Source organism: Chiroxiphia lanceolata, chromosome 4, assembly GCF_009829145.1.
Source record: "Chiroxiphia lanceolata isolate bChiLan1 chromosome 4, bChiLan1.pri, whole genome shotgun sequence".
Lineage (NCBI taxonomy): Eukaryota > Metazoa > Chordata > Aves > Passeriformes > Pipridae > Chiroxiphia > Chiroxiphia lanceolata.
The window spans coordinates 49287047-49298397 of record NC_045640.1 but is presented as its reverse complement, the minus strand read 5'-3'; the positions used below and the strand labels follow the sequence as shown (position 1 = coordinate 49298397).

Genomic DNA, 11351 nt, shown 5'->3' with positions numbered 1-11351 from the left:
AGCCTTCAGGGAGACCGGCTTTTCCAAATGGTGGAAGTTTTGTGTAAAACGCACAGCTTCCAGGTGTGTTACCTGCTGGTTTGGCATGGAAAAGCCATGTATGAATGACTTGTAATTCAGAGCTTAGAGCAGCACCCTGAGAAACGGCTTCTGGGCCCACAGCTACGTAACTACCATAACGAAGCGTAAAACTTTTTTCGGTAAAACGCACAATAAATAAAACGGGGGGAGGGAAGGGGGCGGGCGGGGAAGCCTGTGCAGAGAAACCCTGGGAAAAGTGGAGCGTCTGGAGCAGAAAGGATTCTTTCGTGCTTCACCGTGACCCCATCATCCGCACCGCTTCCAGCGCCGCCGCTCCCGCTGCTGCCGCCGAGCGGCGCCCCGCCCCACTTCATCCGTACAACATGGCGGCGTACAACACCCTTGCACCTCCTCTCCGTACAACATGGCGGCGCCCACACGCCTGCACGGCCGGGAGACGAATGGCGGTGGGTACGTGCCGCTATTCCTTCCGGGTTCCAGCGCGCAGCTCTTTCAGTGTTGCCCCGCGCGTTTCCGCTTCCTCTTCCGGGTCCGGCGGCTCCAGGTATGGCGGTGCGGGCCGGGGGCTGTGCGCGCCTATCCGCCCCCATCCGCGGCACGGCGGGTGGGCAGGGTGACCAGAGGCCCCGGGGGGCTGTGCAGAGGGGCTAGCGGCGCCGCTGCCGCCCGCGGTTGGGCTGACGGTGCGGCAAGAGCTGCCCGATGGAGAGGCCGGGCCTCCCGAGCAGGGCCCGCGTCTCCCGGGACCCAGTGAGTGGCTCTGCTCTGTGCCTGGGCTGTTACTAACACAGCTTGCTCTCAGATGAGATAGGAAACCGTGCGGCTTTCTGCAACTCAATCTGCGGCCTTGCCAGTTGGTTATAAAATACGTAGCTTATTATAAAATTATCTGCACGGTGTAAGTTTGAGCCTGACTGGTGTAAGGGTGTTCATCTACAGCAGTGTTTTTTCAGCACAGAGAGCCTTTTCAGGTAATATAATATGCCTTTTTATTGGCAAATTTAGGTTTGAACAACAGGATTATAAAATCCGAGGCTTATGTTGATTATAAAATATGTAGCTGCTAAAGCTTTAAGCAGTTTCTTCGGGGAGCGTGACATCACGTGGGCAAGACCAGGATATTGAGCAGTGTGCAAATTAGTTCAAATGGATCCTCATTGCAGACCGTGCTGTACCTGCTGTCACTTGTTGTGTTGTGTTTTTAATTGTGTTCACTGTCATTGATGAGGAAATGCTCGAATTTTATTAATGCAGAATGGGCAGATCCTAATTTACACCTGGAGCACAGGTGGTGCTGTGATACATGAACTTCTGTGTGGATATCCAACCCTTAAACTAGTGCTGCTTTGTTTTTGGCTTCCTTAGGTGTAAAAAATGGTTCAGCGCCTGACCTACCGCCGTAGGTTGTCCTACAACACAGCTTCCAACAAGACCAGACTGTAAGTAAGACAGTTTCTAAGAAAACTGACGTTGTAAGAAGATGACGGTTAAGTTTTGGTTGTTACATTAACTGAGTGTTTTTTCTGCTGTGCTCAGGTCCCGAACACCCGGGAACAGGATTGTTTACCTTTACACCAAGAAAGTGGGAAAGGCACCCAAGTCAGCATGTGGGATATGCCCAGGAAGGCTTCGTGGTGTAAGTATGAGCCTGGCTGACGTAAGGGTGTTTCTCCATAGCAATGTTTTTTTCAGTACAAAGAGCCTTTTCAAGTAGTGTGATATGCCTGTTTGTTGGTGAGTTCTTGTTGTAATAACTTCTTTAAAATTTTTTTGTTCAAGTAGGGTAAGGTTTAGCTGGTAAAATGAGATTTGGAAGCTCAAACAGTAATTGCTTTTTAATGCTTGAGATTTGTGTTACTGTTACATTTAAACCCCATTGTTTTATAACATGTAACTGAAATTTTGAAGCTAGACAAGGTGATTCTGTACCAGATTTAAAAATCTAAATTGGATCTGTTAGACTTGCAGAAAAAAAGGGTAAGCCAAGCTTTAGAAAACTTTAAGGAATGAATGTTTTTAGCCTGATATTTTTCTTCCAAATGATTTCTTGATGTAACATCAATGCTTAACAGTTACGGAATGCTTGAGTAATGTCAGTCTTTGAGCGGTTCCTTGGGAACCCTTAGGAAAACAGTCTCTTATTATAAACAGTTTTTTTACAAACCTGTTGGTGAAACCCTATGATAGAATAAATAAAAAGATCAACTTGGGAGTCCTGGAAGTGGCACATCAGTCACTTCGTAGCGTCTTGAATATCAAGTCAACTTCAGGTGTTGCTGCTTTTTCTTTAAAGCTGTAGAAGTGATGTTTTTTATATGGTTGTTACCCAAAATCCCTGTCTTACGATACACTTCCTGTTTTTGCTCTCTGTAGGTCCGTGCTGTGCGCCCCAAAGTTCTCATGAGGCTGTCCAAAACAAAGAAGCACGTTAGCAGGGCCTATGGTGGTTCTATGTGTGCTAAGTGTGTCCGTGACAGGTAAGCTTACAGAAAGGGAACTTCACTCTTGAGATTACTTCATGTGAGATTTTTACATCTCTCTGTGTTTCCGTAATGTGAATTTCCGAATGAAAATTTTGAAGACTCTCTTGTCTGACACTGGTGTAGTGAAATGGAGAGTGTCAGCTTGGAGCATGTGAGCAGCAGTGTCTGTCCCTGTCCTTTGGACTGAGCTACTTACTGTATATGAAGCTGCTTTGTAGAGACCTCATGTTCTTCGTGATTTTATACTGTGCTGTTGCTTGGGTGCTAAAGTCTGCTCACGCAGGTTTTTTTTTTGTGTTGAGCCCTCGTAGACTTTTCTCGTCTGTTGTCCTTACACAAAGTTACTAGTGCAAGTTTAGTTGAATTTCTCACCTTTTTGTAGTGTTTTGGGGTTCAGAGATATTATTTGGTTGCATGTTAAGCATCTTAATGAGATTAAGCTTTAAGATGGCCTTTGCTGGGCCTCACTGAATTCAGTTTTATTGTGTAACAGCTGTACATCCTATACTTCCTTGGCAAAAGTTTGAGGAAAAATGTATGACAAAAAATTATGTCAAATTTTGTCATCTCTGTGAATGGCAACCAAAGCAGATCTCCAGCGTCAGCAGTCTAATGACAGTGGTTTTTTTTGGTTTTGTTTTTGTTGGGTTTTTTGGGTGGTGGGGTTTTTTTATTTGGTTGGTTGATTGGTTGCTTTTTTCGGCATGTGGGAGTTCTTAAATTGCATTAGGTGCTACTGAAGATGAGTTGTTACAGCTGCAGATCCATAGCATAACTTTACTGTGTTGAAAACCAATTTTTTTTCCCTGAGTGTTTTTCCAAACACTTAATGAGCTTGATAAGTATTTTTTAATGCATGAGTCTGTCTTATTCCTATTCTGCCTAAATCAAAAAATACAGCTCCTTCCCTGTAATGGTTAGGTTTTCTCCTGTGCCTGCGTAGGCATCTGGTAGGTTTTGGGTACTGCAAAAGTAGCCATATATACCAAATGCATATGGAAGGTACTTCAGTGTTCAGAGGGTAGAAAAGCGACTATGGTGTATTTGTGTTTTAACTCAAAACCATCAGATAGGCCATTGATATATGAGTACTGTTGCATAGGTCTGTCCATCTGCATGCTGGCCCTGCATATCTTCCAGAAATAGTTGAATTTGGGCATGACTTGACCTTCTAGGATTTTCGCTGTTGATGTGCAAAAGAGCTTTAATCCTCACAGAGGAACTGTTCCTGGTTTTGATAACTGGATGCACCTAGAGTTTCCCATAGTTCTGTGGAAGAGGACTGACCATGACTTGTCACACCAATGACAACTTTGCAGCTAAATTAACTTGCCAGTTAGGAGTTCTGCTTTTTGCTTTCAGAGTTGGTGAAGACAGTAACTTTCCCAGTGTTCAGCCATTGGGTATTACCTTGCTTACCTACAAGCCACTCACCCTAAATTTGTAGGCACAGTAGACCTTCTTCCCCAAACCACTGCATTCATCCAGTGCCACTGTCCCTGTCTCTTGCTGCTGGCAAGAACACGGACAGTTTCCCTTTTTGTGTAATTGTGGAACTAGCACAACATATGCAATGGATGTTGGAGACTGCAGAATTAATTGTAACTTGTGTTATTTTTGTGGTTTTTACTGAAGTGGGTAGATACATGTCCTTAACTTGTTTTTCTTTTCCAGGATCAAACGAGCTTTTCTTATTGAGGAGCAGAAGATTGTTGTGAAAGTACTGAAGGCACAAGCACAGAGCCAGAAGTCAAAGTGAATCTATTTGTAATTTCATCCCAATAAATGAAAGCTCCACTTCTCTTGTGTCCTGTCATTCCGTGTTCTGTTCAAGGCTGGTAGGAGCTGCTTCTCACAGCTTGTAGAATTCAGAACTGGGTTTTGGTGCAACAAAACCCGTAAGTCAGGATGGTCTGTTTTGTGCTGTGTGCTACAGGGAAATCAAGCAGGTGGAAGGAGGTCTGGTTAAACAGGACTCCCAGCTCTGCTTCTCAGTCCTGCGGAGGGATTGGAGTAACGTCGAGCAGTGCAGGTTTTATTTCTTTATGGCAACAGCTGTGTATGAAGTCATCAGAGAACTTGGCTCAGAAGAAAGTTCAGACTCTGAAAAGGAAAAGCAAACCATCGAAAGGCTGGAAGAAAGATTGTCAGGTGAAGAAGAGGAGAGCTAGTGTAGGCCTAAGGTAGATTATTTTTTTTTTAATTGTATGTGATACATTTACCGTTACTTGAATCTGAAGGGGGGGAATAGTCTGACTTCTCAATAACATTGCTGTACCCACTAGCAACAGTTGCACACTGCTACATCTGAATCTCCTGGAAGAAAGCTGCGGCTGCTGTATCCTGTTCTTTGGGTGCTTCCTGGGTCAGCACTTGGAGGTATGATACCAGCAGAGCTCCGGGGTGCAGCTAAGGCAAACCTTTAATGGCTTCTACATTAGGTTTTAGAGGAGCAATTTAGGCCTCTGGTATTGAAACTTGAGCCAAAATTCTGCTGGTTTATCACCAAAGATATAATGGTAATGTAAAAAGTGAAAATGGCTTTGCTTCGTTCTGTTTTGTAGAGAGCTCTAAATGTGCCTCTAATGCTATCCAGGAGTGCTTTAACACAGGATAATTCTTGTGTTACCTGTGGGTGCAGTGGTATTCCTTGCCCCAGCTCTGAATTTTTAACTGCTTTTAGTATCTGACAAGAATGTATTTTTATCTATTTTTACCAATAACTTTTTTCAAAAAGTGGTAAGTTCCACCATGAGAATAAGGAAGGAGGAGAAACAATTACTGAGTGCGGAGATTTAACTGGGAGCAGTGAGGGTGTGGAGTGCTCAGGCTGTGGCTCTGAGGGATGTGTGCAGGTCCCTCCTGACTGCATGCTACCTCATCACACTGTGCCCAGCTCTGCAGCATGGTAGGCTGTACAGTCAGCCAAGAAATCAAGGACAGCAGACTGAGTTGGTGAAAAGCCCTGCCCTTTGGGTGGCAGCAAGCTGGTGGTTTGGGTGAGGTGCCTGCCAACTCACAGCTGCCTCCTGGGTGTGACAACAGGAGGCAGCTATGATCCAGGGAATCTGACTTAACATTGTGCATGGTGAAAGGAGCTGTACCTCCCCAATAATTTTTTCACAGTGTCCCAAGTTCTTAAAATGATTCTGTCAGTGTTCTCAAAATAAATGTTGCAGCTTTAAGTTAGGAAGTGTTTTTCCTCAGCTCGGGTTATGCTAAAACTTGTTGCAAAGGCTGTAGCTAATTAAAGGAGGTTTATTTAAGACTAACATTAGTACCCTGACATTTTTAGGTGCTGTTACTATAGTTAGTTTATGAGGTTAAAATTTTATTAGTTGTCTTCGTGTGTTAGTACAAACTTCAGTACTTCAGCATGCTGGAAAAATTTTTTTAAAGCAGAAGCAGCAAGTAGGGCAGGCATGTCTAACCTGCCCCAAAAGTGCTGTTGTTTTGCTTTAAAAGCTGTGAGATCAGAGTTTTCCTTCAGGCTCTTGGAAAGGAGGCAAGATGGAGGGAGAATACTTTTGGAATAATGAGGGTAAGAGTCATAAATGTCTGTTGACAGGCACAGAGGGAGATTTTCTCAAACAGAAAGGCCAACACTAAAAATAGCTAATTATATATTTAATTATATATTACATGATTGCACTGAGAGCAGTTCTGAGTTAGAAGAAGTGGTATTGCCACTGTTGGCAGAAATAAAAGCAGTCGTTAGGCAAAATGTCAGCAAAATGGTAAGAAGGCTCTTAATTTCTTTTTTAGCAGTTTGAGCAGACAGTGCCATGTGGGTATGGGGGCAGTCACTTGGGGCAGGGCTGGGCAGTGGGAAGTAGGCTGGATGGCTGGGTGAGGTGGGGCGAGTTCAGCTGGAGCATGTGCTTTTAAATGCGCTCCTGTAACCTGGAGTGAAGGGCTCTCCCCTGCGCCTTCCCTGAAGCAAGAAGAACTAGACAAGCTTCCGCTGAAAATAGGGAGTTTCTTTCCTATGTCCTGTCTGGTGCGGCTGGCCTGGGCTGATGAGGTGTTTGCATGCTTGCAGAAGTGTGTGAGCTGATCTGTAATGCACAGGTAACCCGGGTGCTCTCAGCAGCTACTGCTGGATTGTGCCTTTTCTCCCTGGTCTCGCTGTGCAGCTGTCGGCGTCTCTGGCTGCAGGTCAGGATGGGCAGCACATCCACCACATCCCAAGGTGTGGGCGAGGGGCATCCCAGCCCCACTCTCCCTGCACAGGGACTGGGGTGAGGCTACTGTGGATCTTGTTCTGTTCCCCAGTGTCGAGCGCCGGTGTTCCCGCCGGGCACACGCGTGTGCCTATCCCGGTCCCGCGGCACTGGGACCCACCGGGTGGACACGTGGCTGCCCGGCTCGGGGGCGGGCCCGCGCACTGACCACGCCCACCGACCACGCCCACCGCCCCGAGCTGTTACTCGGCACCGACACGTCAGGTCTGCCGGGTCCCGGCAGGTGAGTAAGACAGATAGATCCTCCGGCGGTGGACGGGCAGTCTTTCCGATGTTTTTACGCAGAAAAAAAAACTTTTATTTTTTTTCATGCTTATAATTTCCGTCTTGGCATAGATTTCGAGTGCTTTGTTTAGTTTGTAGTTTTTAAAATTTGTCAATTTTCCCCTGTCAGGACGCGGCAGCCCATTTCCGCTTCCGCCTTCGTGTCCGGCCGCAGAGGGTCCGGCGGCGGCGGGACGGGTCGGGCAGGGAGGGAGGGAAGGAAGGAAGGGAAGAAGGGAAGAAGGGAGGGAGCAGCGGCGCTGCGGCTGCCCCTGGGACCGCACCGCCGCCATGGAGACGCTGTACCGCCTGCCCTTCGCCGTGCTCGAGTGCCCCAACATCAAGCTGAAGCGGCCGAGCTGGGTGCACATGCCTTCGGCCATGACCGTGTACGCGCTGGTGGTCGTGTCCTACTTCCTCATCACCGGAGGTGAGGCCGCGACCGGGAGGGGCGGGCGGGAGGCCCTGCTCACGGAGCAGCTCTTCCTCGGCCCCTGCCCCGGGCGGCGGAGCCGCCGCTGATCCTTCTCCAGGTCCGACCCTCGGCCCGCCCCGGGCGTCCCTGCGAGGTCAGGGCCGTTCTCGCTGCTGCGTGTCAAAGACGGTGCTTGCTTTCCTTCCCGCAGGAATTATCTATGACGTGATTGTGGAGCCTCCCAGTGTGGGGTCGATGACAGACGAGCACGGACATCAGAGGCCGGTGGCCTTCCTGGCATACAGGTGGGAGCAGAGCCCTGTCCTGCAGATGCCCAAGTACAGGGGGAATAAACGCGGCCTTACGGAGCTGTGCATCTGCTTTTTTTTTTTGCTTTTTCTTTTGAGCTCTCTGTGCAAGGCAACTGTTCTATGTCAATTCTTGGTTTGCAAATACTTAGAAAAAAAAAAAAGGCGAGCGTTGGAAACAGTTGAAATTGAAAAGCCTAGTCCTAAAATTTTAAAAAATGAAAACTCTGGTAAAAAAAATGTTTTGAGCTGGCAATACTTCTGTTTCCCGCTGTTCGAGTTGAGTTTTATAGTTGATGCAGATACATTTGATGGTTTTTCATAGCAGCACACATGATGTTTGTGAAATTTCTGGTTCTGGCTTTTTAAACTCCAGTGTAATTGGGACTCTTGTGTCTGAGGGTGGGGAACACAATTACAAGTATGCAACAACAGTGTCTTCTTGGAGCCTTTTACTGAAAACAATCTAGAGGCTCTTAGTAACAGATTGGTCTGAAGACAGTTAAATGCACGTTTGTAGCCATGGGTATTTTATGTATGTGGTAACAAATACCAAAAGCATTGTTTGAATCTGTGAGGTCTGTGGCATGCTTTATGTGCAGATTTTGACTTGGACTAGATACAGTACATATTTCAGACTGGTGCAGATGAATCTGGCTGCTGCAGGGAGTTGCTTACACTTTAGCCCAAGTCAGTATAAACAACATGAAAGAAGACCATCTTTTTTGTTTTCAGGATATGAGGCATTAATGATAATCTTTGTTTATGTATTAGCATGCATAGTTGTTTCATCAATGCCAGTTTTATGAGATTACTAGTATTGTTAATTACAAGGATAGGAAAATGGTTTGGTGACTGTGGGAAGCAGGAGATTTGTGATCCAGGTGCAATATTCTTTCTGCACCTTGTCGTCCCCTCTCTCCACCTGAGCTTTGTCAGAAGGAATTCTGACTGTCTGGACTGACAGAGAGCTGGGACACCCTTGGGCTGGGTCCCTGCAATGGATATGTGCAGCCTCAGTGAGCAGGGAGCGAAACATCCTGCAGGCAGGAATTGCTGTGTGCTGGAACCAGCATGTGCTTCATGCGCTGACATATTGCTCTGAGTGGGATTTGTCCGGGGATAAGGACTCAGGCGCTCTGCCTAAACATTGGGATGGAAATAGGAAGGTCATGGTTCCATGCCTTGAGCCATCTGTGTAACTGGGGACTTCCTTGGAATAGATATTTCTGAAAACTGATGAGCCTGTGCAGTAGCCATTAGTGTACACTACTATGTGTAAATCCACTGCTGTGTTTGACTGGTCACCTTGCAGACTGTCAGACCTGGAGATAAGTTACATATTGAAGTCTTGATGTAATTGTATAAAGTTGGTTTCCTGCTTACTTTTAGTTAGAAAGTCAGCCATCAAAATTAAACATCCTGTGTGTTTGTACAGCAAAAGCAGGTCAACTAGATGGGGTTTGAAATGTAAATGTTTTCTTTAATCTTTTTCTGATTTCTCTTCTTCCCTTCACCTTTTTTTTTTTTCCTTTAGAGTAAATGGACAGTATATTATGGAAGGCCTCGCATCCAGCTTCCTCTTCACAATGGGTGGACTAGGATTCATAATTCTGGATCGATCCAATGCACCAAATATCCCCAAGTTGAATAGGTTTCTTTTGCTTTTTATTGGATTTGTCAGTGTGCTTTTGAGCTTCTTCATGGCCAGAGTTTTCATGAGGATGAAATTGCCGTAAGTGATTTAATTATCTTTCAGCTTTTCTTCTCCTTGTGGGCTCATGTGTGACATGTTAAATTTAAGAGTAACAGCAAATACAGTTATCTTTGGCTTGACTATAAGTTGCTTTTTTCAACACTTTTTTTGGAACACCTTGAGCGAGGTGGGATGCTTTGGGAGCCAGCTACTGTAAGGTTGTGCTGTGGTTAAAAAATGGTGACAGTTCTTGGTATGTAAAAAAATACAATTAGTGAGTCTGACTTGGTCAGTGTACCTTAAAGTTCATTGTATGTACTGGTCAGGTAAAAGGGGTTACAAATTAGTACTTTGAGGAAGAAGAAAGTGTCAAAGAAAGGTAAATAAGTTCTTTATAGGGACAGCTTACCTTAGATATCATAACTAGAATAATTGATGGTAGCAGTAATAAGTGTTCAGAGACATCCAAAGCAGTCCTAAAGTAAAGATGATGTCTGGGTTTTTGTTGTTGTTGTTGCTAGAAAACTGAAGCATACAATGTATATGGTGTTTTAATGCATCTATATTCACAGATCAAGAAGTAGGAAAGATCTGGCGCTTTCAGACTATGCAAAATCCAAATATCTAAATGCAGGTTTTTCAATTTCTTCCCTCCTCGTTATTTTTCAGTCCATCTGTTTAATTTAGAAGAGCTGAAATCTGATGTCTGGGGGTACTGGTACCTAATTTTTGGAGTAGCTCCATGAAGTGTTCACTTAATAGTGACAGTCATTCTTCCTTTCTTAAATTTTTTTTTTGTGCCTCTGCAGCGTAGTTAAAGTTTTCTTTAATAACACAGAAGCGATGGGTTCCCTGGCAGCAGAGAGCTGGATAGTAGCCTGCTCTGTATTCTTACTTCATTGATGCTATATATATTTTTTGTTTCATTGAGTACACGTGTGTCCTAAGAGGTCCCTTTCTGAAATTCATTAAAGAAACAGAACTTCAGAGAAATGGAAGAGAAAAGAGAACAGATTTGTGTTGAATGCCAGAAAAGATCAGGTTATATTGGATACCTTAAAACTGGTAGTTTGTGTGAAGGGTACAAACAAAGAACCTTTTGTAGTTAAGGTGGCCAAATAGCCTTGATCAGCAGTTGTTTTGGCAGTGTAAAGTTTTGTTTTGAGATTGTACATCTCTTGATTTTCTGAGGAGTGCTGCCTGTGTTTCCTCTTTTTCTGACTTATTTTGTTTTCTGTAGGGGCTACTTGATGGGTTAGTACCTCTTGTGGTGTATGGAAGCTCAAGCTGAATTTGCTTCACTTCATGAAACGTTTAAGAAGAAACAGGAAGAAACAAGTTCCATAGTCACCATCAACAACAGCAAAGAGACCTGGCTGTGAGAAACAACTAGGGAAAGAGTGCTTCCTCTGCAAACAAACTCTCACTACCAATGGCTGATTTGTAGTACTCCAGCAATGTTTTATCATTTCTGATGTAGAGCTTTTGAAAAAGAGCAGCTGCCTAGCTGAGTATTTCTTTTATATCCCAGCTCAGTATGAAGCTACCTTTAGCTCTACCTAAAATGAGTATTTGCCATTGACTTGACAGTTCTTTGTTGCAGGTCTGTCTCCTCTTCCCTGTGTGGGACACTTACATGTGTGAATCAGAGAAGAAACACCTGAAACAATATTTCCAAGTTATAATCAGAAAATTAGTAACTTTGGATGTTTTACAGCTGAAATACCATGTGTCTGAAATTATTTCAAAGGCACCTTTTGCCTTGATATTAATGGCTCTATGTGAGCAAATCCAGATATGCACTGGGAAAGGCAAACGGTATGAATGTGCATTTTTTTTTTTAAGAAAAAGTGTACAAAAGGAGCCAAATAAAACTTATTTTCTACAAAATAATTTTAA

General features: G+C 44.6%; 2 protein-coding genes across 2 annotated transcripts; both read left to right on the top strand.

Annotated features, from left to right (window-relative positions):
* Positions 1–535: 535 nt before the first annotated feature.
* Positions 536–4326, top strand: RPL34 (ribosomal protein L34). Its single transcript, XM_032686719.1, has 5 exons — positions 536–586; positions 1408–1481; positions 1579–1678; positions 2416–2519; positions 4200–4326. The coding sequence occupies exons 2-5, from the start codon at positions 1417–1419 to the stop codon at positions 4282–4284; spliced, it is 354 nt and encodes a 117-aa protein (XP_032542610.1). The 5' UTR covers positions 536–586; positions 1408–1416; the 3' UTR covers positions 4285–4326.
* A 2864-nt stretch (positions 4327–7190) lies between these two features.
* Positions 7191–11351, top strand: OSTC (oligosaccharyltransferase complex non-catalytic subunit). The gene is made up of 4 exons (XM_032686846.1): positions 7191–7463; positions 7660–7753; positions 9294–9491; positions 10693–11351. Exons 1-4 carry the CDS (start codon positions 7325–7327, stop codon positions 10709–10711), a joined length of 450 nt encoding a protein of 149 aa, XP_032542737.1. The 5' UTR covers positions 7191–7324; the 3' UTR covers positions 10712–11351.

What these genes read in the sequence shown, in the direction of transcription:
- RPL34 (XM_032686719.1), top strand. Translation starts at nt 1,417, where the DNA reads ATGGTTCAGCGCCTGACCTACCGCCGTAGGTTGTCCTACAACACAGCT. An exon ending in GCCCAGGAAGGCTTCGTGGT is followed by an intron (nt 1,679 to 2,415) that starts GTAAGTATGAGC and finishes TGCTCTCTGTAG; the next exon opens with GTCCGTGCTGTGCGCCCCAA. An exon ending in GCTAAGTGTGTCCGTGACAG is followed by an intron (nt 2,520 to 4,199) that starts GTAAGCTTACAG and finishes TTTCTTTTCCAG; the next exon opens with GATCAAACGAGCTTTTCTTA.
- OSTC (XM_032686846.1), top strand. Translation starts at nt 7,325, where the DNA reads ATGGAGACGCTGTACCGCCTGCCCTTCGCCGTGCTCGAGTGCCCCAAC. An exon ending in CTACTTCCTCATCACCGGAG is followed by an intron (nt 7,464 to 7,659) that starts GTGAGGCCGCGA and finishes TCCTTCCCGCAG; the next exon opens with GAATTATCTATGACGTGATT. An exon ending in GTGGCCTTCCTGGCATACAG is followed by an intron (nt 7,754 to 9,293) that starts GTGGGAGCAGAG and finishes TTTTTCCTTTAG; the next exon opens with AGTAAATGGACAGTATATTA.